Here is a 25246-nt window from a genome sequence, read left to right on the forward strand (position 1 = left end):
TTTTTAAATCATTTCTAAATAAAACAAAAATACAGAGTATGTTGTTTCCCTGGGATTTAGGAACAAGGATCAGGTTCTGGGAGTGGCCTTAAGAAGCTTCTGGGAGAAGGGGAACAAGGTGCTTTGGGGTGTCTGGGAACTGTCCCATGCATCTCATCTCCCAGCCCAGCAATCAGATGTCTCCTCTCTCCAAAAGGCTGGCCCTGTAGGCCCAAGGTTACTGGGGTTCCCGGAACACAGCCTGATAATGCCTCAATAGGATCCAGGACGACAGAGCAACTTCCCCTAGGAAGGGCACCGGGAGGGTCACTGTGGCTAGATCTTCTCTGAAGGCAAGGCACGTGGTGCCATAACCAAAGACAAAAGCAAAAGCCAGGTTCTCAGCAATAAAGGACAGAAGACAGGAGGTCAAGTCAGCAGTCTTGGGGTTTTACCAGGAGTCCTGGCCTGGTTTGGGAAATCAGTGCTGGGGAGGGCTGCCCCAGGACCCAGACTGCTGAAGCTACGGGGAGGGGTGAGCACGAAGGTTTGAGCTGGTTTGGGTTCAGGCTGATAAGCGAACAAATTTGGGGGTAGCTTAGAGGCAAGCCGGTGCCCCATCCATGGTCCTCCGTGACTTCCTCAACTCTCCGAGCGTCTCCTGGGCACCGGGGGTAGAAAGAGACCACGAGAGACGAACCAGGTGAGGCGAACAGAACGACAGTTGGCGGCAGGCGGTAACTGCGGAGGGTGGCTTGTCAGTACCAGGAGGTGCAGGCGATGAGGAAGCGCACATCGTCCAGCGGCCCCCAGGGACCGGGTTCTGGCGGGGGCCGCTCAGGGGCCTCGGGCGCCCGGGGCTGGGGTTGGGGTTGGGGCTGGGGCTGGGGCTGCACCTGCTCCGCGGCGCCCTGGCCGCCGCTCAGCCGAGAGCCCATGGTCTGCAAAGAGAGGCCGTCAGGCGTGGGCCGGCCGCACGCCACCCCGTCTCCCCGCCCCGCTCCAGCCCAGCCCTGCCCTCACCTCGCGCCAGGGGAGCCGCGGGTGTCCGGGATCCCAGCTCCCGGGCCGGCGACGGCGCTCCGCAGGCAGCGTAGCTACGCCGGAGGGGCTGGCGCCGTGGCGTCATCTCGCGCACCGGCCCCGCCCTCAGGCCGCTGCTACACACCCCGGAGGCGGACCTGACAGATACAACCCCACCCACCAGCCCCCGGCCAATGCGGCTCCAGCGTCCCAGGGCCCCGCCCCACACACCGCCCGGAGACACAAGTGACTCCTCCTCCCGACGCTTCCCACACCCACTGGAGCTACGGTGGGCAGCTGTTTCGCAGAGGGTGGCAGCCAGCACCGCAACCTCCGTCCACCTCGGTCCAAGGAGACAAGATTGCCGTGTGGCCCATTGCTCCAGACCCCTTACACGTTCTCATACCAGATTCTCACCCCTTGAAGCCCATAAGTATGAGGCTGAAGTTGTGTGGAAAATGCGAGAATTGCAGTAGAGAGAATGCTTCTTCCTCTTGCCATAGGAGGAATCCACCCATCCTGATCATGGTGGGAGGGTGGTGGGTGATTGCGAAACTGAAGTGTGTGTGTGCATCCTACCCATTTCCCCCCAGAACAGTGCTAGCGAAGGAGGGTTGCAGGCGGAGGCTCCCAAACAACACATTCGAGAATAGCAAGAGGCAGCTGCCCTTTAATGGAAGTGGTACAGCAAACAGAGCAGTCAGTCAGGAGCCCTTAAGGCCTGACAGACAGCACAACATGGCAGATTTTTGCAGTAACTGTAGATTCAGGAGATGGGCACAGGTGAAAAACTGGGCATACAGCCACTCAGTCCCAGTGAGCTCTCTGCCAACTCCCGGCCAGCATCCAGAACAAACTGGGTGGAGCATGGAGGGAGCCGAAGTCCAGAGCCAAGAGCCCACAGAACAGCATGGAAGGTGACTCAGGTGAGACTAGGGAGAGAAGAGGGAATACTGTCAGTAGGTTCTTCTCAGAGTGCACCTCACCCTTTATTAGGACACTGCCTCCACCCTTACCCCTTTGTTCCAGCTCAGCCCCGAAAAGCCACACTCAGAGTCCCACCCTGCTGCCCGGCCCAGATTACACTGCTTCCTTGAGTCACAATCCAGTCCAGATCCCTCAGAGCTTAAAACCTAAAAGTAACTCCTTCCCCACTCAACTCAGTAATTTATTCAAACTTATCAATCATAAACCAGAACCTCAGAGGTCAAGTCCAACAAACATCAGAAAAGGGAGTAAGAGGATTCAAATTAGAAGGGACATGCCCAGACCTCAAATCCCCCAGTGACAGGAATAGGGCCAGAACATTCTTCCTGGAGGTAATAATCACACATAAAATTATAAAACTAGAGTACGTATTTCTAATCACCTACCTGACCCCATCATTATGAGCGCTCATGGGTACCTCAAATCAGTGGGTGCAAAACCAAAGGAAGCCAGTGAGTTTTAGCTCTTCCTTTCTAATACCACATCTTTATCTAACTGCATGACCTAGGACCACTATATGCTGACACGTGCTGGGGACTGTGAGTAAATTCTGCCTGGCTTTAAGAGCAATTTCTAAAGCTTCACCATTAAATACAACATTTGCTGTAGTTTTTTGGTAGGTATCAATGATCAGGTTGCAGGGGCACCTAGGTGGCTCAGTGGGTTAAGCATCTGCCTTCGGCTCAGGTCATGGTCCCGATGGTCCCAGGGTCCTGGGATCGAACCCCCACATCCGGCTCTCTGCTCAGCAGGGAGCCTGCTTCCTCGTCTCTCTCTGCCTACTTGTGATCTCTGTTTGTCAAATAAATAAATAAATAATCTTAAAAAAAAAATCAGGTTGCAAAAATGTCTTTCTGTTCTTAGGCTGCTAAGAGGTTTTAAGTTTTGTTCTTTAATGAAATGATTGCGTACCCACTGTTTTCTTTTTAAGATTATATGTTCCACAAGGGCAGGGAGCATGTATTTTATTCATTACCACATCATGACTGTCTGGCATAGCAGATGTTCAAAAAGAAGTTATTGAACAAATGACAAATCCACTGATACCACCTTCCCATTTCAACTGACCCTTTCAGCTGCTCTCCCAATGACAGTTCCCCATCAGAATCATCCAGAGAAACTTATTAAAATAAACCACACATGGCTGGGTCTCACTCCAGACCTAGGCAATCAGTGAGTGAGGGGTGATGCCAAGAATCTCCATCAACAAGCATTGCAACATAGATTCAAGGTCAAAATCACAGGCCCACAGTCAAAACTTCTTGATGCAAGCATTCACGTCCTTGCCTTTCCCTTGCCCACTCCACACTTTCCCACTCAGGGTCTGTCTCAAGTGCTTCCCCACTCCATCTCTGCCTATTCAAATACCGACTCCTTCCCCTGGGGACCAGACTACATGATGTGTCCTCCACAAAAACCTTCCTGGATAACAGAGTGTCTCACTGGAGTTTCCTAAGCCACTTCGGGAACAGGGCTCAGTGCACATCAGGTGAATGAATGAATGAAGAAGGGAAAATGAAGGATAATTTTGCCTGTTAGGTAAGGGGTCTGTAACTGAGTGCTTGCTCTACTATGGGGTTCCTATTCTCATACAGATTCCTGTGATACTTGGGGGCGGCATGCTTTGAGAAGAATCCTCCAGGAAGGGTGACTGCCCACGCCTGCTGCTTTTCCAAAGAAAAATGATTCCAGAGCCTCACACCCCAGACTCTCCAGGGTTAGGGCCCAAGAACCTGCTTTTTCCTTAAGCCCACAAAAATCCAGACGACTGCAATTTTGATGCAACCCCACCCCAACAGGCCCCCTAGGAATCTCCTCAGTTCCTAAGAGCAGCTTCCCTTCCTTCCCTCTGTAGACCGCTCTTTCTGTCTCAGACTCTGGGCTGCAGGCTGAGAACACGGACACACAAGCAGCCAGACAACAAAACAACGTGGTGAGAAAATAAGACGGCCCCAAGGGAAGCTTTGTGAGCTGAGCCTTCAGAGATGGTGATGATATTCAGGCAATGCTTACTGGCTGTGGCCTGGGACCCCTCAGCAGCGCTGCAGGTGTGCCCTCCCACATGAGGAGAACCTACCGGTACGAACACAGTGCGGCTCCCATTCTTGGTGGCATCTCCTCCTACCCTCCAAAGGCAGAAGAGAGGCCCATGTACCTGTCAATGAGGGAGTCCCGCATGCTGGTAGCGATGGTGCTCGGCTGGGCTTCGTTCAGCTTGAAGACGCTCTCCACCACGGACAGCTCTGTGCTGGTTGTGTCCAGGCCACAGAAGGCACACCAGTCGTTCACCACCATCCCAGCGGCAATCACCTCGCTGCCTCGGTTCACGGTGCCCGCCTGCCAAGGGATGGCTCAGTGTGTCTCATGCCCCCAAAAGCCCAAGTCCTGCCACTCCCCGCTAAGGACGTTCCCCAAATCCCGCTCCCCGCCCTGCAAACCCAACTGCTAACTGGGACGGGTAGTAACTCTGATCCTTTATATAGGGCAACGGAGCTGCCTCAGCTGGAGACAGAGGTCAGAGAAAGGAACGCTTACCACAAGGGGGACCTGAAGAAGAGAGGACAGCTCATCCTGGTCTTCAATTGAAGTCTTGGGATGTACCAGGCCTCCCTGATTGCTGAAGACAGAGTAGCTTCCTACGAGCACCTGGTCGGCCACTGTCTGTCTGAAGACTTCCACCTTGAGCACATCAGCCAGGATTTCTTCTGTTTCCTGTTAGCCAAAGGCATGGTACTCAGCCCAGAACCTGCAGGTCAAGGAAACCCAGGGCCCTCCATGCCCAGAACCACCCCGGGGCTGGGCTCCCTAAGCCCCTCATTCCTCTGCTACGTAGTTGCGTATGGAAGCTTCACACAGAGAAAGGAGGGCATATGGCTTGGAGAAGAGTCAAGGCCTGCTCGGGAGCCCCTAGTATGTGTGAATGCCCTGAGTAGACAGGCTGGTCTCCAAATCACTGTCTCTCTTCTAACCCATACTCAAAAGTTCAACTGTCAATCATCCCTCCTGGTACTGGCTGTGGGACGGGATGTGACCATCTCCCTGATTCTGAAGGATTAATTCCCTCTTCAGCTTCTTTCTTGCACTGACCACACCACGGAAGGCCCCATTAATGCCTAGCATGTCAGGCACGAATGAGTGCGTAACATGCTAGAGCCCAAGTATAAAAAGAACCCACAAAAGACACCCCTAAGTCCTGGCAAGACCAGCGACTAACCAACCACTGACTAGGCTGGTCCTGTGACTCCCGGGCCAAATCAGGGTACCTTACCCTGTCCAGGTCTGGGTGAACCAAGGCCACGTAGTCGTTGCAAGTGGTGACATTGCCCAGGGCTGAGAGCCGCTCCTCTACCCTCCGGATCTGCACCGAGTCTGGGAGGCAGTTGCGAATGTGCTGCAGTTCCTGGTCGGTGGTATTGTTGGGCACCAGGAGACCGTGTCTGTTCCCTAGAGAGACCCAAATTAAGAGGTGGGACAAGAACGGACCACAAATCCACAGGATGCCTGCTATGCTCTAGGGGCTGAAGACATAATCCAGTCCAGTTAGCTTCCCCAAGAAGCTTTAGGTCCATCCCCCGGCCCACCAACCTATTGATCCATACAACACCCAGGGGGGACCAGGAGTCCCACTGGGCAGGCCACAGATAGCCCAGGAATCTGTCCCAACACACCCCATCCACTTTGCCATCATCAACCAGGGGAGACCAGGACTAGAAAGAGGAACTCTTGGTGTTGTGTATTTTGCTACTTAAAAACTGAGGTAATACTACACACTTACCAGAAGGCTAAAATTTTTTTTAAAATGTCAACACCACAGGTTGGCAAAGATATATGGAACAACCAACAGGAGTGTAAATTGCTCGACCACTTCAGATAATTATCTGGCATCACCTGGTACATATATTCACATACCCTGTGACCCAAGCATTCCTCTCCTAGGTATTATATATCCAAGAGAAACATGTCCATTTGTTCAGTGAAAGCCAGAGCAACACTATTCGTAATAAAACTAACCAGAAACTACCCAAATGCCTACTGTCAGCACAATGGTTGAATATATTGTGTTATATACCTATACAAAATGCAGTAAGAATGAACTACAATTAGGGGTGCCTGGGTGGGGTGGCTCAGTGGTTAAGCCGCTGCCTTCGGCTCAGGTCATGATCTCAGGGTCCTGGGATCGAGTCCCGCATCGGGCTCTCTGCTCAGCGGGGAGCCTGCTTCCTCCTCTCTCTCTCTCTGCCTGCCTCTCTGCCTACTTGTGATTTCTCTCTGTCAAATAAATAAATAAAAATCTTAAAAAAAAAAAAAAGAATGAACTACAATTATATTGTAACAACCATAACTAAACTTCCACCTACTACAGCTAGAACACAACTCTGAACTTCTGAACTCTGAGTTACCACACATTATCAAAAAAAAAAAAAAAAAAAACAACACACCAAGTATCAAGTCCAAAGTTCATGACTAGGGATGAGAGTGTTTGGCCTGAATAAGAAAATACTCAGAGGCCAGGATCATCAAGCTTATGATAAAAAAATAATAAGAGAACAAATTCCTATATGCCTCCAGTGAAAAGAACTAGCAAGAAGAGGTAATGGTAAAGAAATAAGGGGTGACAATGAGACAGATACAGCTCAAAGAAATGACCAATGGCTAGACTCAACAGTGATGGGAAGTAGGGGAGTAGGATGGGGATGCCACTCAGAGACATGGTAGAGGATTTACCATTTAAATGGGTAACTGAACAGGATGACCCAGAATTTTAGCTTGTAATTTTATAGTGCTAGAACTGGATCCTCATAGAGAGGAAGCAACATGCCCAGAGTCAGTGGCAAGGGAGAGATGACATTTCAATTTCTCTCACACTAGGTGTGGAACCTGGTGAGTCACTGGGATTCTTTGGATCTTAGCTTCATCATTAATCCGATTAGGCAATAATGCCTACCTGCCAGGGTCTTGGTGAAGGAGGAAAGAAATCAAGTGAAAGAGTGAAAGCACTTAGTGTTATTTGTGATCCTATGGATCCTGAAGCCTTCTCCAGTGTCAGATCTGCTGACAATAAGTGGGTCCGGCCCAGGCCTGAGAGATTCTCTCGTCTCTGAAGAAAATGGATGAAAGCCTGGAAAATCCAAGGATCACTTGGGCTTCCCTCCGAGGCTACAATTAAAGCCTCTGGTGGGCTCCACTCCCTCGCTCCGCGTCTTCCACCAGGCTTACCCACACACATGCGGCCGATGATGCGGCAGCCGGCGATGGACGCGTGCACCACGGGGATGGTATCGGCGAGCTCACCCTCGAACACACTGTAGGAACATGGACTCGGTGGTTACGGGGCTCAGGGGCGTGAGCCCTCACTCTGCCAGAGCCCCCGACTCCCAGAACCCTCCCCGCCATGCAGCCACGCCACTGCCCGCGGATCCGGGGCTCCCGCCGCACCTGTAGAAGTTCTCGGACCCTCCAATGGCCACTAGGCAGTAGGTGTTGGTGAGTTTGGCAAAGCAGCCGATCTCACAGTTGTTCTCGAAAGACGCTCGGACCGCCATGAGGCCTAAGGGCTGCGGGAGCGGGAGTTCAGGGCCCGCAGATCCTCTCCCGGCCCCTGGGTCCCGGTTCGCGGGCCTCGGCCCCTCAAGCCCCGCTGCGACCACGCCCCTTTCGGCCCCTCAAACCTCGGGTCCCGCCCACTGGGCCCCTCTAGACTCTCTAGCCTCGAATCCTCCGGCTCCTACCACTAACGATGCCGGGATGCCGGGATGCCGGGATGCCGGGATGCCGGGATGCCGGGATCCTGGATCTGTCCCTTCCGATGTCCCTCCGCACGGGCTCACCAATCCACCACTACCTCCGCACGCGGCAAAGGAGTCCACACGGCCTTAAGTAGGTTTCCGTTTCCGCCTCCGCCCAGGGAGACTTCCGGGAACGCTCGGCGCACCCAGCCACGCAGGCGGCCACCGTAGCTCCACCCCGTGGGAGGACTCCAGGGTTGCGATTGGTCAGGTCTGTACCCCACCTGGCCCCGCCCCAAGCGTGCTCTCATTCATCTATCCATCCATCCATCCATCCATCCATCCATCCATTCATTCATTCATTCAGGAGTTTTTTAGGAGATGCAATTGATTGAGACCTGTGGCTGCTTGCATGCGAGACATAAGAGAGGAGCAGCCAGGGATGTCTCCCAGAGACACAGTGAACTGATGATGGAGGTATTTACTGAAGTAAAGCCTAAGGAGGAAGAGCAGGTGTGAGTAAGGTGACAGTCCGAGAGTGAGGTGCGAGACAGATGTCCAGCCAGATCTGGAGCCCAGGAGAGAGTGAGGGACTGAGATTTGGGGCTGAAGTCTCCGGCAGATGAGGTCACCCATGGAGGCTTCCAGTGGGGAGAAATTAGACCAGGACAAAGGCTGGAGAAGGAGGTGTGGCCAGAGAAGTAGAAGAAACCAGGCTGAAGAAGATATTGGAGAGAGGGAAGGATGAATGAAGCCGCGTCTTAGGGAGGGTCCAGATGGGCAACTGTGTGGGTCCTGACTGGCTGCCACTGTGTGCCCCTTGCATGTGCTTGATCAGTCAGCAGCCACTTTCTGTCCCCGAGATAGAGGGTGGCAGTCAAGGTGGCTCTCGTGGATGAGAGGAATTTGATCTACATTTTGTAGAATCCCCAAAGCCCCAGGGCCTCTCAGAATGTCACAATGAGGGGCGCCTGGGTAGCTCAGTGGGTTAAGGCCTCTGCCTTCGGCTCAGGTCATGATCCCAGGGTTCTGGGATTGAGCCCCGCATCGGGCTCTCTGCTCAGCAGGGAGCCTGCTTCCCTATCTCTCTGTCTCTGCCTGCCTCTCTGCCTACTTGTGATCTCTGTCTGTCAAATAAATAAATAAAATATTAAAAAAAAAAAAAAGAATGTCACAATGAAGGTAGAGGAGGCCTGGAGCCCCTGTCCTCCCCCCACCTCCCCTCACCCCCAGCCCTTCTGCAGCCATCCACTCTCTCTCAGGGAGCCCTCCATAACTGGACTGAACAGTGCCCTTTCCCAACCCTCAACATGCAGTTTCATAACTCCGCCTTTCTCAGAATACACCAGGCTGCTGCTGGGTCATAGCATGTCTGCCTTTATTGATTTGTATCATGTAAACTGTCCCAGACAGGTGGTGAACTCAGGAAAAGGACATACAACCTGTCAGAACCTTTGCTTCTAGGGACACTCAGCAAACTGTTGTGTGCCTGTGTGTGTGCATGTGTGTGTGTGTCGGGAGTCTGAGTATCCATGCCCTCTACATTCTCCCCAGCTCATCTCAGACCCACTTCTCCAGTCTTCTCCCTGGCTTCTCTTCAACCGCTTCCTTCTACCAGGAATTCCTCTTCTTCACCATCTGTCCAATCCTCCCCATCCTTCAAGGCCTGGCTCAAAGTCTGCCTCCTTTGAAACTGCTCACCACTCCACCGTCACCACCACTCTCTGCCCTTCCTTCTCCACCATCCATTACTGACTGATCTTTAGTTAGATACATCTTTGTCTTGCCTGCCACCGGCATTTATGCATTTAATCCTTGTCTCCCAGGGACCGAGTCTGATTTACTTGTCAGCCCCATTGTATGCTAGTCCAGGGTCAGGTACACCGCTTAGGTCAAAGAAGATACTGGTTGGTGTGTGCAAGTCTGTGTGTGTGTGTGTGTGTGTGTGTGTGTGTGGTTATGTGCACATTTATCATCTGTGGTTCCTGAGAGATCTACAGGTGAACTGAATGTATATATTTTGTGTAGCCATTCATTTAGCCGTATAACATTTATTGAATACCTATAACTAGAATTCTGGGTGTTTGGGTTTATCACATGAACCTTTGTGTACTTTCTGTGTGTCTACGGGTGTGCAGTTTGTGGATGTGAACCCCGTTAGTATATTGTATGGCATTTGGGGCATCTCTGTAATGTGCATATTTTGTGTGCAGGGGACATGTGAACTGTTGATAGTAGTGTGCAGTGTGCAAAAACACCATCTTAAGAGTCAGAGACATGGGGTTTGGGCCCTGGCTCTGCCATTGACTTGGATCTCATTCCAACCAAGTCATCAAACTCTCTGGGCCTCAGCTTCCACATTTCTAAGACAGGAAAGATAGTATCTATGACCTTAGACATGTATACCTTCTAGAGGTCTATCTTGTAGGATATTATGAGCATGAAGGATGGGAATTAACCAGTGTGAAGTCCCCAGCACAGTGGCAAAGGGCAGGTACTGTGGGTTCCATTTCTGTGTGTGTGTGTGTGTGTGTGTGTGTGTGTGTGTGTGTAAACAATCCCGAGCCCAGTGAGTATTTAACCTGGGCTTCTAGACACCCTCGGCTCTCCATGCAGCCCCTGCTGGAGTGCCCTGGAGTCTGGAACTTTGATAAATCTAGAGTCTAAGTAGATGGAGGAGGGACACGTCTCCGCTGGGAGCAGGACTAGGATTCAAAGCGGCTTCGAAGCAGCTTGAACTTGGACTTGTTGTACTTAGTGATGAGGTCCAGCTTGCTGTGGCCCAAGGTCAGCCGCTTCTCATCCCCAAACAGGCCATTGTTACTGCCATTGTGATGTCCACCTGTGGGGCCCCCGGGGAGGCCAGGCTCAGGTCCTTGCCTGGCACCCTGCAACTGATGATACTTGGTGATGAGGTCCAACTTGCTGTGGCCCAGGGTCAGCCGCTTCTCATCCCCAGAGCCCACTCCAGCCTTTCGAGCAGGGCTTGGTCTGGGGAGACCATTGGGCCCAGGTCCCTCACCCCGGAATGGGCCAAACTTTGTGATGAGGTCCAGCTGGCTGTGGCCCAGTGTCCGTCGTCGCTCATCTTGACCCTGCTTGCCAGCTCTGGCTGAGGAGCTGGCTTCAGGAGGCACTCTGGAGCCCCCACCCTTGGGATACTGTGCCAGGAGGTCCAGTTGGCTGTGGCTGTGGTTCGAGGACAGCCTCTTGTCCTCTGGGGTTCGGTTGCCAGGTCTAGGGGAACCTGACTCAGGGGTACCCCCAGCACCCTGGGTCTGGGGCAGGAGATCCAGCTGGTTGTATCTCTGGTTTGGGGGCAACTTCCTGTCCTCTGGGGCCTGTTCTCCAGGCCAGGGGGAGCTTGAGTTGGGGTTAACCCCAGAATCAGGGCCTCCAGCTTCTCTGGCTCTGGGGAAGGGGACAAGGAGATCCAACTGGCTATGGCTCTGACTCAGAGACACCTTCTTCTCCTCCACTGTCTCCAGGGCTGTACCAGGTACCCAGCGACCTCGTTGGGGGCTACACTCCTGGCTTCCCAGAAGCCCATTCTCTGGGAGCCGGGACAGGGCTACAGCCCCCTGAGGGAAGGGGAGGAGGGGGCGTTGGCGAGCAAGCAGAGGTGACCCCACTGCTAGGGTTAAGGGACTAGCACCATTGTGGTTGAGGGCAGGAGAGGACTGGGACCATGGGGACGCCCCCAGCTTGCCTAGATTGGACCTGTAGAGCCCTAGCAGTGAGCCGTGGTTTGAGTCTGACAGCTGGCGTTGCAGAGAGGACTGGCCACTGGCCTCGCGGCGGGCAGGGCCCAGGGATGAGGACACCACACCCCTGTCACTGCAGCCAGCACCTCCCGGTGGAGCGAGGTAAGAGGAGTGGCCCATCAGAGGTGAGCGTTTGATGCTGCTGAGGCTGGTGCTGGAGGGTGAGGAGGAAGTGGGGCTTGGCACAGCGGGCCCGAAGCCCAGGGCCGCTGGGGGAGGACACAGTGCCCTAGGAGACACGGGATCCTCGCCACCACAGAAGCCCTCCACAGGCCGAGACTCGGCATACAGACAGCGGAACTCTCGGTCAAAGTCTTCCACGATGCGGCCTCTCAGCTGTAGCACCATGCTAGTGTGGGCCTGGCTGCAAAGCCAGGTGAAGCTGGGGGCAGAGGGTCAGGGTCAGAAGGCCAAGTGCAGGACCCTGGGGTTAGGCAGGGGTCACAACCAGGGGAGGACATCAACCACACCTCCACCACCTTGAGGACCCAGCTGACGCAGAGCTCTGACTTCAGAGCTGAGCTTAGAGGACTTGGGCCCATGGTTCCCCATCTCAGGGCCTCAACTTGCCCATCTGTAAAATAGACTGGGGGTGAGATTCCCTGAAGTCTCCAGTTCTGAGGTACCATAGCCATTTTCTCTGCCAAAAGCACTAAAGCAATCCTTCCACGGGATGACCTCCTCCGGGGTCCAGCTTGGGGCTGTCTTGCTTCCCATACTATCTCCTGAGCCCAGTACTATGCCTGGCAGGGGGCAGCTGCTCAGTCTATGCTGGAAGGGAGGGATGAGGGGAGGCCCATTCAAGCTGCCAGACCCCAGGCACCCTCACCAGCCAGTGGCACAGACCCCCGCCCCTTTCTGCGGGTCCCACATGCTCACCTGTAGCTGCCCGCCACCACCTGCTCACAGTCGATGACGACAAACTTCTCCAGGGCCTGCCCCGTGAAGCGACGGCCTGCCTTGCTGCAGTAAGTATCCCCACACGTGCTGCGCACACGCATATTCTAGGCCAAGGACAGAGGGAGGTTGGTTGTTGACCTTAAGACAATGGGACTCAAGCCCTGTCTAAATCCCACGCAGTCTCTAACCTTAAACAGCGAAGGGAACGCAGTTGCCCACTCCCCTCGACCCCCAATGTTTCCTGACCACCCAACTGACCCTTCTTCCCTCGCCAACTCCCCACCCCACCCCTTGGTTACTGCCCCTGTCCCTCACTGACCGGCAGGTGCCCCCCATTGAGGTCCATCTTGTAGCACATCTCCAGGAAGTGCCTGAGGTGCTCCTGGGCCAGAAGCAGGTAGACGGGGACACCACGCCGGCTCGAGGCCTCCATGAGGTCACATAGAAGCTCCATGTCAGTGAACACATCCATCACCACGGCCACCACCTGGGGGATGTAAGGGAAACTCAGTCCTGCGCGGAACATTGCCCAGTGCAGGGCTAGGAACTGGGGTCCAGGAAAAGAGAATTCGGCTTAACATCGGGAGGCTGGAGCCTGGGAAAACATCTGGACTGAAAGGGCTTATTAACAACAACAACTCTCCTTAACTGAGACGCATGGAGGGTCCCCTGTTTTGAATGCCCAGAATCTGAAAGTTTCTACGTGCATATCTTTGAGGACAGAGTGTTTATCTGTCCTGAGCTTCTCAAAGAGGCCCAGAGCGGGAAAGGAGTCAGAAGCAGAACCGAGACCCTGATTCCCAATGTACCTCACACTCTCCCACTAGCTCCAGGGCTAGCTCTGTCGGCGGGCTAGCTCTGTCGGCGGTTCCCTCCTCAAGAATTAGAGCTGCAAGCCAGTTATTGGAATCCTCAAGCCCTTTGCCAGACCTGCTTCAGTTTCCCTGTGAAGCTGCAGAGGTCTGGCATGGTTTCCCATACCCAGGGACTCCCTCACTTCCACCCACACCAGGTGGAACCAAGTTTTCTGCTCGGTTGTGGGGCTGGGGCTTGTGGTCTCCTCCTACAATGGACTGTCTCAGAGAAGCCCTGAAAAAAAATCCTTGCACCATCAAGCCTCCAATTGCCCCTTCTTCCTGTTGCGTACACGTGCTGCGAGAGCGCCTCTCCTCGTCCAGGCTGAGTCAAGAGGTGCAAGACAAAGAGCCTCAGTTCTGGAGCCAGACAGAACAGGGTTCGAATCTGCACTCTGCTACTTGCTAGTGATGTGGACTTGGGCGAGTTGCTTTACCTCTGGGGGCCTCAATCTCCTCATCTGTTAAATGGGGATAATGGGAGCTCTATGTCATAGTTCTGGGGGTTAGATGTGAAAATACTCCACACACGACAAGCACTCAACAAATGTTCCCTGCCTCCTGCCTGCTTAACAAACAAGGACCTTGGCCTACAAGAAAAGGAAACACTTCCCAAGGTCACTTGGACAGTCAGTGGCAGCCCAGAGTGGAAGCATGGCTCCTGGCCCAAATGATAGGGGTGGGGGGTCTGGATGGGGTTAAGGATCCCTCCTTGTCACAGGCCTGGCCAGGGGTCAGGGGAAGAAGGTCAGGTAGGGAAGATCAAAGGGACAGGAGTGACAACAGCAGCCACTTCACTAATAACCCCATTCCCAGTGCTAATCAAGCCTGGCCCTCCCCTGCCTGGGGCACAGGTAGGTTTGCCAGGGAGGCTCTGGAGGTAACCGTGAGATTCCCAACGTGCTGGCTCCTGATCTCTGCAGCTGGCACCCTCTGGGCTGCTCCCCAGACAAAGACATGGAGTCTAACTCACCTCAAATCCTTCTTGGAGTCATCTGATCCATGCCCCTGCCTCCTGAGTCGGAGATCAGGGCTCGGGAATGAGGCCATGTCTGTGGCTGGAGCCTTCCTAGGTACTGACCACCAGTACCAGCCCTTTTCCTTCTCTTTCTCCTGAGCCCCTAATCCCCAAACCTGAGCCCAGAAGCCTCCATTCCTCTTCCCTTTGGGTGCAAAACAGAAAGCCCAGCCCTCCAATGCCATGCTGTGGCCCAGGCACCAGTGCCCCTTCCCTGCTCCCAGCCCAGCTACAGATGCAGTGGGTGAAGGGTGAGGTGTGGCTGGTGATAGGTCCTAGAAGGCAGCGGCCTCCCCCTAAACTATCTATTTCACCAACTGACACTGGACCTCCCTGAACAAGTTCCAGCCCCTCTCTGGCCTCAGTTTCCTGCTCTGAAAGTCAAGGTGGTGACTCAAATGTTCACAAGGCTGGAGTTCTTAGTTTGGGATCATAAACCTTTTTGAGACTCTGATAAAGACCAAGGACCCTCTCCCAAGAAAGATGCAGAGGATCTCTCCCTGTAGTATACACAGTCGTGCGTGCATATCCAGCGTGTTCGTGGTCGAATGATCTTGAGTGCCAGGCAGTTACCAAGGTAAGTAAAACACATGCCCACCTTCCAGAGTGGAGGTTCTAGTCCAGTGCTGTCCCTAGGCTACTGTATGGCCTTGGGGTTGATCCCTTTCCCTCCCTGGGCCTCAGTTTCCACATCTGTGAAATTAATGCCAGAAGAGATAAGGCCCTTACCGTGCGGGCCTGGCTGAAGAGAAAACGCAGAAGGTCCTTGATGTTCTTGGCCTTGTCCCGCTGGAAGTGGACCACAGCCTGGGTGGGGCTGAAGCCTGTGGCCTGTGGAACCTCGGGCCAGCCCAAGTCCAGGTCTGGGGGGTCAACGTCGGAGGCCATGGGGAAGTAAGTGCCCGAGGTGACTTCAGAGAGCAGGCTGAGGCGGTCAGGCCCTGAGGCTTCTGGTCCCTGGGCCTCGCTGAGCTCAGGGCCCCCATGCACATGGCTGGTCATGTAGTCCATGTCCAGAGCGCTCAGGAAGGGCAGCTCCCGCTCCTCGGAGATGACCCGCAGGTAGGCAGCTTCTCCCCGCTCCAGAAGGGCATCGGCTGCCAGCCGGGCCGCCTCACTGTGCTGGAGCACCAGCGGTGAGGCCTCCCGCCACCACGGCCGCTTCAGCTCCTCCACCCGGCTCCGCAGGGCTCCTGCCATGCCCTGGGCTCCCAAGTCCCCCGGCCCAAGGCTTCCAAACATGCCTGCCCACCGGCTGCCCTCACCCTCCAGCAGGTTCCATGGCCTGCACCCCGGGGCTGGCTGCAGCAGGAGAAACACACTAACAGAAGCACTGCCTGCCCGCCCGCCCTCTATGTGCCAAGGCTCCCAACCTGTTGCTACTCTAAGTCAGAGCCACGCTCCGCCCCATTGCCCCTGGCCTCTAGAACTTGTCAGTCAGCCTCACCTGTCTGCCTGTTGTTGAGACTCGCCCGCCCAGGGAAATGGTGGGGCCAGGCCCTTAGCACACACTCCTGCCCACCCCCACCCTGGCCCCACCCCGGCATCATCTGCTCCATCCCCACCAGCCTCCTAGCAAGTTTCCTCCAAACCCTCACCTTCCAGAGCCCCCAAGAAGGTTGGCTTATGATCCAGACGGACCCAGGCATTCTCGGGGACACGCGTGCACACACACACACATCATACACACCAGGGTGGACAAATGACTCAAGACATGGAGACAAAGGCGTGAACACACAGGAGACAGGCTGACCCACGGACAGCTGACACATGGATGTGAAGTACAGGCTGACATACTTAGACCGCACATTTTGATCAAACTCATGTAAGCAAACCCGAATGCTAATTCAGAGATTAGCCATAACCCCAACCCATGGTGTATCCTTGGTATCCCAAGCCTTGATATGCCTGCACACAGGCCCTAAATAAGAATCAGAGTGTCACAGAGAACTGTCAACATCAACACCTGTCTGTCCCGCATCTGGGCCTCTCTGCTCCCATCATGGCTCTGCCACACTCTACCTCCATTACTGCGACCCCCATCCTGGCTCTGAGCCCACTCTCCAAGGGCCTAGAGCAGGGGCTTTCACCCTAGTCCCCAGGAATAGTGGGGAAATGTTCAAATGCAGATCCCCAAGCTCCAGCCATCTGAGATTCAAATCCAGAAAGTCTGAGTAAGTTTCTGGAGCCTGCTTTTTATATTTATACTTACCCTGGCACACCTGGGGCAGTGGGCCCAGGCCCATTCCTGAGAAACGCTGTTCCAGATGGCTAAGTTTCTGACACCCTCCATTTCAGGGATGCTCCTGGCCTGCTGTGGGCCACACCACAGCCTTCCTCCCCAACTCAGGGGCTGAGTATTAAATGTTAGTAAGAGGGGAGGCTGGATGGCTCATTGGGTTAAAGCCTCTGCCTTTGGCTCAGGTCATGATCCCAGAGTCCTGGGATCGAGCCCTGCATCGGGCTCTCTGCTCAGCGGGGAGCCTGCTTCCTCTCCTTGCTTCTCTGCCTGCTTATGATCTCTGTCAAATAAATAAAAATCTTTTTAAAAAATAAAATAAATGTTAGTAAGAAAGGTTTCAGAGGATGGGGGCAACTTCAAGGTCGGGAGGCAAACAGAGCAGGCAGGTTTCTTTTCTCTGCCCCTGAAAAAAGACCAGAGTCCTCAGTAGCCTAAGAGGCTTTGTTCTAGAGAAGAGGAGTCAGCAGATGGCGGTTAGTTTAGGATGCAGGCCAGGCAGACGTGGCCACAACAGTGCACAGTGTCAGCTCAAGGTATCCCCCTTCTGAGGAAGAACGAGCTCTGATGAGGACGGCCTGGAGGGCAGAAGAGCAAACACCTGTATAAGGTGTATAAGGTGTAAACACCTTGTATAAGGTCTCACAACCTTGTATAATACTGATTGCCCTTGCTTTATCTGGCCTGTGATCATGTTCAGACCAGACGCAGGTCCTTATGTCTACTGAGCCTCACATAGGGCCCCTCACATTCATAGCAGGGGGCAGAGAGATTTAGGGGTTCCTGTGTCGAGCTGAGCCCTGGGACCAAAGATGAATGGGGCTGGAGCTTTGTCTTTGAGGAACCTTAGAAGGGAGGAGCCCTGGGGTCAGTGTAAGGCCAGGAGGTGAAGTGCTGGGCCATTCCACCACATTCCAGGGGCAGGGGCAGAAATTGGAGCACCAGGGGCTCTAAGGAGGCTCCCCCCTGGGGGGGGGGGGGGGAGGCCGCAGTGAAGGGTGGGCGGTTGAGTAAGCAAAGCCAGACCGTAGGAGGGTAATGAGCTGTGGGGGGGTATCCAAGGAGGCAGGCCTTCATTAGGGCCTTATCTCCAGATTTGTTGAGGGGGAGAACCGGGGCCTTATCTGGGTTGGAGAAGCGCTCCTGGGAGGGGAGGCAGCACGCTCCCGTGTTTATCCCTCGGTGTTTACACATCTATCTGATGAGACATATTTTGGGCTTTTTAAAAATTATTTTTAATTGTGGCAAAATACAACATAAAGTTTACCATCTTAACCATTTTCAAGCCTACAGTTCAGTAGCATGCAGTACATTCATAGTTACCCAACCATCACCACCATCCATGGCCAGAACTTTTTCATCTTCCCCAGTCGAAACTCTGTACCCTTAATTAAACACCAACTCCCCATTCCCTCCTCTCCCCCAGCCTCTGGCAACCACCACTCTACTTTCTGACTCTATAGATATGACCACGCTAAGCATCTCATCTAAGTGGAATTTTGTGTGTGTGTGTGTGTGTGTGTGTGTGTGTGTGTGACGGGCATATTTCACTTAGCATAATGTACTCTGGGTTCATCCATGTTGGAGCTGAAGTCAGAACTTTCTTCCTCTTTAAGACTGAATAATATCCCATTGTGTGTAGTAGACCACACTGTGTATCCATTCATCATGCTTGGGTTGTTTCCACCTTCTGATTATTGTGAATGCTGCTGCTTAAGTGTGGGTGTACAAATTTGGCTCTAGATTTTTGTTTATTTCCTTCCATGGCCATGTTTGTATTTGATTCTCTCTCTCTTGGCTGCCTGGGTGGCTCAGTGGGTTAAGAGGCAGGTCATGATCCCAGGGTCCTGGGACTGAGTCTTGCATTGAGCTCCCCTCTCAGCAGAGAGCCTGCTTCTCCCTCTCCCTCTGCCTGCTGCTCTACCTACTTGTGCTCTCTCTCAAATAAGATCTTTTAAAAAATCCTATCTTTTTTAAGATCTTATTTGAGAGAGAGCACGAGTGAAGGGAAGGGACACAGAAAAAGGGACAAGCAGACTCCCCATTGAGCAGGAAGTCTAATGTGGGATATGGGGGCTTGATCCCAGGACCCCGAGATCACAACCTGAGCTGAAGGCAGACGCTTAACCAAAATGAGCCACCTGGGTACCCCCTAATCTTTTTTTTTTTTTTTTTTTTAAAGCAAGCTCTATGCCCAGTGTGGGACTTGAACTCACAACCCGGAGATCAGGAGTTACATGCTCTACAGACTGAGCCAGCAACGCACCCCTAAGATTCTATTTTGGTAAGAAAAGAAAGAGAGAGAGAGAGGAAGGGAGGAAGGAAGGAAGGAAGGAAACAAACACTGAATATTGGTGATTTCATATGGCCCAACTCAACGTATGCACATATGCCCATGCATAACCTTATGTACCTGTGCACGTCTGTAAGCGTATGCACTGTCTCTGATGTTTGCATGTCTGCTTGGCTGTTTTTAAGTAATCATTTGTCAGTGTGTGTTTACCTGTGCACGCGTCAGTGTCTGTGCACTTGTGTGCACGTCTGGGTGCAGAGCTATCTGTGTGCATGAGTGTCTGGGCAGTAGTGGAGGTCTCGGACCCCAACCCTGGAATCTGGTAGAGGGAGCTCACCGGAGAAAGGCAGGGATGCACAGACTGAAGTGACAAGGGCCCCAAGGTATCCCTGACATCCTGATCCTGAAAGCCTGAAAATCAAATCAAACTCCCCAGGTGGCAAGACTGGCCACCCTTCCTCCTGGCTGACCGGGTAAAGGGCCATGGGAGGGGAGAGGGGTGTATCCTGGCCTCCGGGCTGGGCCTCAGGTGGAGACCCAACGCGAAAGATAGCAAAGCCCAGCCCCTGGCTGCAGTGTGCTGGCACGGGCCCCTTAATAACTGTTATTAAAAGGACGAAAAATACTGTCACGTCCAGGAGATGTGTCAGGCGCCTGCCTGGCATCATTCTGCCATCCTGGGGGCCATTTAGCCCTGTCTGTTGTCTTTTTTTTTTTTTTTTTTTGTTAAGATTTTACTTATTTATTTGAGAGCGACACACAGCCAAAGAAAGGGAACACAAGACGGAGAGGGAGGGGGAGAAGCAGGTTTCCCATGCAGCCAGAAGCCCGATGCGGGGCTCTATCCCAGGATCCTGAGATCATGACCTGAGCCAAAGGCAGACGCTTAATGACTGAACCACCCAGACACCCTGTCTGTTGTCTCCTATAAGGCAAGAGGCGCCTGGACAGGTGATTGTCCCATTAGGGATGGTAGGAGCAGGGGATGGGCTGTAGATGGTCAGTTGCAGGCTGCTCCCATGCCAACACTGCCACATACATTTCATGTGGCACTTCTGGGTCATTGGAGACAACATTCCCTGGTCGAGCCGCCAGGGATAGGAGAGCCATGGTGCGCCCAAATCCCTTGAATCAAGGTGAAGTGATGTGGGAGTTAAAGACCCAGGAACATGCGGTGAGGGGTCCCCAAGCTAGATAGCAAAGGATGAGAAAGACTGGAGGTTGTGCAAAATGACAAGCAGGACATTCCCAGGAGGAGGACTAGAGGGGCGAGGGTACGGCTGTGAAGGAAGATGGGGGCGGTGGGAAAGGCCGTCTGGAGCCACACTCCGCAGAGGGCCCAGGTAAGTTGTTGGCTCTCATTGTACAGACCATGTGCAAGGCTGGCAAGATTCCTAGAGCTGTGTTTTAGGATTATTTACCAAGCAGCCCCCGAGGAGGAGAGTGGCCCGAAGCACTAGACTCCCACTAACAACCCAGATGGGTGTGGTCCTCTGTTCTTGAGCACTGCACAGGCCTTCAGGAGCCCCCACGCCCACCCCCGGCTCTGGAACATAATGGGTACCTTGAACAATCACAACTCTTGAATCACCTTCGCTATCTGTAAAATGGGACCAACATCACCTCTTTCACCAGGTCTTTGCGAGGAATAAATGGGCTCTTCTATGGGAAGTGCCTGAGAGGAGTAGTTCAGTACGTGCTGGATTCGAGAGCTTTCTCAGGCCATGAAAGGGTAGGTGCTTGGTGGAGGCCTGAAGACACATGAAGCAGCAACCAGAGGCGCTCCCCTCGTCAGTTGCTGCCCTTTCTAGACCGAAGGCCGGCTCTGAATGTGAACATGGCCCTCTGGCTGTGTCCGTGGAGTGTGGCTCTGAGATTTGGTCTCTTATTCCGGTTCAGAGGAGGCAAGGTCCTCTCCTCACTCTCCTACACAGATGAGCATTCTGGCAGGCAGATCACGGGAATGAGGATTTGGGCGTTCTATCTTGGACAGGTAGCTATGTCTGGGTTCTAGCCTGCAAACCTTGGGATGACGGCGTCTTCCTTCCCTTAACCCCCCTCTAGCCATTCATTCACCTATCCCATGGATGGGGGGAGACTTGTCCCCACTAGTGTTTCCATACAGGGAGGGAATTCCCACTCCACTTTCCTGGAGGGGGGCGGTGTGAGAGGACTGCCCCCCTCCCTTTTCTCTTCACTCAGCCTTCCAGTCCAAGGGAGGAGGCTTGTCTGGTGGCATGGAAGGTGGCTGAATCCTTCTGCTCCACCCCCAACCTCTTCTCTCTTTTTTTTTTTGTTCTGTTGTTAGGCAAAGACAGCATATTCTTCATTGATCTACAAGGTAAACTTTTAGAGGAAGTTCTGTCCCTATAACGAGGAGGGAGAGGTCTGCTCCTTGGGGGGTATGGAGGCAAGCATGGTTAGTTTTAAGAGGTTTTGGGGATTTTTTTTGGTTTTTTTTTTTTTTTTTAAAGATTTAGGGGCGCCTGGGTAGCTCAGTCAGTTAACCCTCTGCCTTCTGCTCAGGTCATGATCCCAGGGTCCTGGGATCGAGCCCCACATCGGGCTCTCTGCTCATCGTAGAGGCTGCTTCTCCCTCTCCCTCTGCCTGCCGTTCCCCCTGCTTGTGCTCTGTCAGATAAATAAAATCTTTTTTTTTTTAAATAAAGATTTATTTACTCATTTTAGAGAGTGCCCGTGCACAAGAGCCAGGGGAGGGGCAGAAGGAGAGAAAGGAGGAGAGAAGCAGACTCCTGGCTGAGCGTAGAGCCTGACGCTGGGGCTCAATCCCACAAACCCGAGGTTATGACCTAAGCTGAAATCAAGAGCTGGACAATCAGCTAACTGAGCCACCCAGGCACCCAAAGTTTTAGGTTATTAACAACCACATTTGAGCAGAGTAAAAACTACATTCTTTAATCAGATTTGTCAGAAATATTGGTAAAAAACCAGTTTTCATGTCTGTCTGTCTCTTATGTCTTATTTCTCAGTTCATTTTGAACTTGGGAGGAGATATTATCTAATGATCTCTTAAGCCCCCAACATTACTGGTCCAGCTTCCTCACCCTCCCCATCCTACCCCAACCCCTCCTCTCCCTCTGTCCATCCAGTTCATCCAACATGTATTTAATGCCTCTTTTAGGCCAGCACTGTGGTCCCAAAGATGAGTAAGACTTGGTCTCTGCCCTGGAGGAACTCACAGTTTAGTGGGGAAGGAAGACTCATAAATAATTATAAGTCACAGGTTAAGCCAAGGTATAAACCAAGTGCTTTGAGGTTTATAGCTCATGACCCATTCTAGAACCTTAGAGGAACCATGTCTCCACCTCCCCATCCCCAACGAGGGTACAGCCCTGCGGCAGGCTTTTTCTCAGATGGTGACTGGGAGGTGAAGGAGCCATTTCTGTCAACAGGGAGAGATAAATTTAGGGAAGAAACAAGCCAGCACAGGCCTGTGGCTCTAGTTCACAACTGTGAAACCTGGAGTGAGCCTCTCAGGATCACAGCCTCCCACGTGTGATGTTAAGAAGGCTGGGCTGGAGGTCTCCAAGTCTCTTCCAGCACTCATATATTCCATCACCTTTTTCCCCCCATCACTTTTTGATATTACTGGTCAGTACTTGAAGACTCCCTTCCTGGGAATTCTCCAGTCAGGATCTCTAGGACTTTCTCTCCCCTTAGTAGTGAATAGGTTCACCGGCATGGCTCAAGGGAAGTCTTCTGGAAGCCACAGATGATTTGTGATGGCTGGTTAACACAGGGGCAGGGGTGAATGGGCACAGGATCATGGCCAGGGGCTTGGCTTACTCCTCCCTAAGCCCAAACCCAGTGGTGGGGGTGGGCAAGGCATAGTGGGTTGCTGTGGGATGGCTGTAAGAGGGCAGAGCCAGAGTAAGTAGGGGAGGATTGCTCCCAAGGAAGAGTTCAAACGTTTTGGGACTGTCTTGTTCTCTGCCCACAGACCTGCCCGCTCCCCCCACCCCGCCTTCCTCTCCCCTTCACCTCAATGGCCGATAATTCTAGGTTCCCTGGGCATCGAGACCAACATGGACTGGTCTTTCCCCCCCAGCCCTCACCTCAGAAATCCCTTGTCACCATCTGGCCCCAATCTCTGGTCATAGGAAAAAGTTCCCTCCCTCCCTCCAAAGCCAGGCCCTTGTTCTCAAGGCCAGGCTCCCACTTCCAAAGGGATCTAATGATCCCTAACATTTACGGGGGTCTCCTACTCCACTGAGTGCTTTACATTTGGTCAGGCTCCTCCTCACCCCCATGCACATCTTCAGCCTTCTTCCATGCTGCAAAAAAAGTGTAGTTCTTACCCTACTCTCCTAACTCCTGCCCAATTTTTCTCCATTTCTTTTCAGCTAGGCACCTACCAAGATAGCACAGCCACTGCCATACTGTGCCTTCTCAACCCTTTGCAATCTCTGCATTCTCTCAAAAAGTCTTGTTCTAAAGCCCGAGCCTCAGTTACTTACTCCCTGGCCCCGACTCTGCAGCATGCAGCATTAAGAACGTCCTCCTTCTGGAAGCTTCCTCTCCCTTGACTTCTACTCCAGCCTCTATTTCCTGTGCTGGTTCCTGCTCTTCCTGCTTCTCCCCACCCACCCTACCCTCCTGTCCCCACACCACCTACCCTGGGATGCTTTCTCCCACACCCATCCTAGTCCCTGGCCATTTCACCTCTGGGAGCTCATCCATTTTCATGACTTCAAGTGCCCCTTCTACATGAAAAACAAAGCCAAAATCCTTAGCCCCTCCACCCTAATCACCCCGACATCCAGCTCCTCTCTTGCCCTCCCTGGGGCACCTTCCGCCAGACTGGCTCCCATACAGATACAACCAACACACACCAAAAGCAATGCAGTAGGGTTCAAGACAGGAGACTGGTCAGCTTTGCTACAGGGCCACTTTGTACCAGTTTGGGGCTTCTTCTCAGTGGACCTGTTCCCCTATTGCGTGATGGGTGCAATAATCCCCGCCCTGTCTGTCCCATAGCATAATGTGGCACTTGGAAAAAACACACAGTACAGGGCTTTTTTTTTTTTTTTTTTTTTTTTTTTAGCTTCCGTCTTCTGCCTGACATTGCCATCTCCTGGTTCCCAGGAGAGCTCCAGATGGCTTTCTACAGGCTGTATGTGCAGGGAGGTATCAAAGTCCCCAGGACTTCTCTGCAATGTCTCTGGGGTTGAACTTCCCTCTGAGTTCCTACAATCACCCCCCAGCCCCTCAAGCCTAGATGGCTGGTTCCTGACTGAGCCGATCTACCTTGCACACGGCTGTACATCTTCACCCCCAGCAGGTCTCTGTCCTTACCCAGAATGCCTGCCAGCTGCAGAGTTACCCAGCTTTCCCCCTACTCGTGGCCCCACCCAGCTCTCCTGCAACCTTTTCTGCCCTTAACAAACCACTCAGCTGGTCCACTTGAGTCTGAAGAAGCTTCCTATTCTGTGCCGTCCCCCAGGCAGCTCCCCATTTCCTGTTTTTCTTTCCACCCACCTAAACTTTGCCCATCCTCTCTGTCCCGACTCCCTTCGAGACTCTTCTGAGGTCTAACCCCCTTGTTCTGATTTTTCCTGTTAGTACAAGAACGTGTCCACACAAGCCCATGTAGCTGGAGTATCACTGAAGGCGTTCTTTCACTTTTTAACTGTGTAGCACATGGTCCTTTTCTCCATCCAGCACTCCTTCTCTGAAACTAAGCGCACTGGACTTGGGAGTTCTGCACCCCCTACCCCCCACCCCCGCCCCCGCCCCAGCTTCATGTAATTTCCCTCAATGAAGGAGGAGCTTAGTAACACCACACAGATTTGTCACTGAAGATTAAAACAGAAAACAAGTAAAAATACCAAGCAGTGTCTGACACAGAACAGAAATGCAAAAAATACTGGCTGAACTGGGGCCTTGGCTTTAATCTCAGCTTGATGTAAGAAACAGTAATCGTTTATGGTTCTCAAACTTACAGGCAAAACTGAAATCTTAGAGATATTATTCACTGCAGTGTTTGGTGTTTCTCATTTAACATCCCTATAATACATTCTTCTCTGAAACATTTCTTCTGGTGAATAAGTATACTTTCCTTTATGTGACAATGAGAACGCTTAGAACTTTCTCCCATTTCTGCCTTTGATTATACTCGGTTGCAGATTTCCTTGCTGACCTGTGGGGGGCAGTGTGGGATGGGGAGAGAGCAAGGGCCCTGCGGTTGGAAGATGGGGACTGGGGCACACTGGGCCCCTTCTTCCTGAAGCTGGATACCTGAGCCTTGGTCCCCTCACAGGGGTTAAGAATGATGAGGATACCTATTTTACAGGACCACTGAGATAATATCTTGAAACTACTTTATAAATTACCCAAAAAATCCCATGAAAATTGGTTATTTAGCGGTACAGGTTTTCTGACATGATTATTTCCCTTTCCCACCTCTCAATACTTGCATCTTATCTTTTAAACTTTGTCCTAA

General features: G+C 52.8%; 3 protein-coding genes across 6 annotated transcripts; all 3 read right to left on the bottom strand.

The window, feature by feature from the left end:
* Positions 1–408: 408 nt before the first annotated feature.
* On the bottom strand, positions 409–1148 carry MMP24OS (MMP24 opposite strand). Its single transcript, XM_059406867.1, has 2 exons — positions 1003–1148; positions 409–920 (listed from the first exon to the last, which is right to left on the bottom strand). The coding sequence occupies exon 2, from the start codon at positions 915–917 to the stop codon at positions 738–740; it is 180 nt and encodes a 59-aa protein (XP_059262850.1). The 5' UTR covers positions 918–920; positions 1003–1148; the 3' UTR covers positions 409–737.
* Positions 1149–1644: 496 nt separating this feature from the next.
* Positions 1645–7911, bottom strand: EIF6 (eukaryotic translation initiation factor 6). 4 transcript variants are annotated; one of them, XM_059406866.1, is made up of 7 exons: positions 7832–7911; positions 7426–7544; positions 7207–7292; positions 5258–5433; positions 4525–4701; positions 4145–4326; positions 1645–1934 (listed from the first exon to the last, which is right to left on the bottom strand). In XM_059406866.1, the coding sequence occupies exons 2-7, from the start codon at positions 7530–7532 to the stop codon at positions 1925–1927; spliced, it is 738 nt and encodes a 245-aa protein (XP_059262849.1). In that variant the 5' UTR covers positions 7533–7544; positions 7832–7911; the 3' UTR covers positions 1645–1924. The 4 variants fall into 4 exon arrangements, with proteins under 4 accessions (XP_059262849.1, XP_059262848.1, XP_059262847.1 ...); XM_059406865.1 differs by having other exon boundaries at positions 7829–7907; XM_059406864.1 differs by having other exon boundaries at positions 7818–7906.
* A 2509-nt stretch (positions 7912–10420) lies between these two features.
* Positions 10421–15493, bottom strand: FAM83C (family with sequence similarity 83 member C). Its single transcript, XM_059407973.1, has 4 exons — positions 14981–15493; positions 12699–12866; positions 12359–12483; positions 10421–11861 (listed from the first exon to the last, which is right to left on the bottom strand). Exons 1-4 carry the CDS (start codon positions 15491–15493, stop codon positions 10421–10423), a joined length of 2247 nt encoding a protein of 748 aa, XP_059263956.1.
* Between the last annotated feature and the right edge of the window lie 9753 nt (positions 15494–25246).

The sequence above is a fragment of the Mustela nigripes genome, chromosome 7 (genome assembly GCF_022355385.1).
Source record: "Mustela nigripes isolate SB6536 chromosome 7, MUSNIG.SB6536, whole genome shotgun sequence".
NCBI classification, from domain to species: domain Eukaryota; kingdom Metazoa; phylum Chordata; class Mammalia; order Carnivora; family Mustelidae; genus Mustela; species Mustela nigripes.

What these genes read in the sequence shown, in the direction of transcription:
- MMP24OS (XM_059406867.1), bottom strand. Translation starts at nt 917, where the DNA reads ATGGGCTCTCGGCTGAGCGGCGGCCAGGGCGCCGCGGAGCAGGTGCAG.
- FAM83C (XM_059407973.1), bottom strand. Translation starts at nt 15,493, where the DNA reads ATGTTTGGAAGCCTTGGGCCGGGGGACTTGGGAGCCCAGGGCATGGCA. An exon ending in TCTTCAGCCAGGCCCGCACG is followed by an intron (nt 12,867 to 14,980) that starts GTAAGGGCCTTA and finishes TACATCCCCCAG; the next exon opens with GTGGTGGCCGTGGTGATGGA. An exon ending in GTGGTGGCGGGCAGCTACAG is followed by an intron (nt 11,862 to 12,358) that starts GTGAGCATGTGG and finishes CTCTGCCCCCAG; the next exon opens with CTTCACCTGGCTTTGCAGCC.
- EIF6 (XM_059406866.1), bottom strand. Translation starts at nt 7,532, where the DNA reads ATGGCGGTCCGAGCGTCTTTCGAGAACAACTGTGAGATCGGCTGCTTT. An exon ending in GGGTCCGAGAACTTCTACAG is followed by an intron (nt 7,293 to 7,425) that starts GTGCGGCGGGAG and finishes ATGTTCCTACAG; the next exon opens with TGTGTTCGAGGGTGAGCTCG. An exon ending in CATCGGCCGCATGTGTGTGG is followed by an intron (nt 5,434 to 7,206) that starts GTAAGCCTGGTG and finishes GGGTCTCTCTAG; the next exon opens with GGAACAGACACGGTCTCCTG.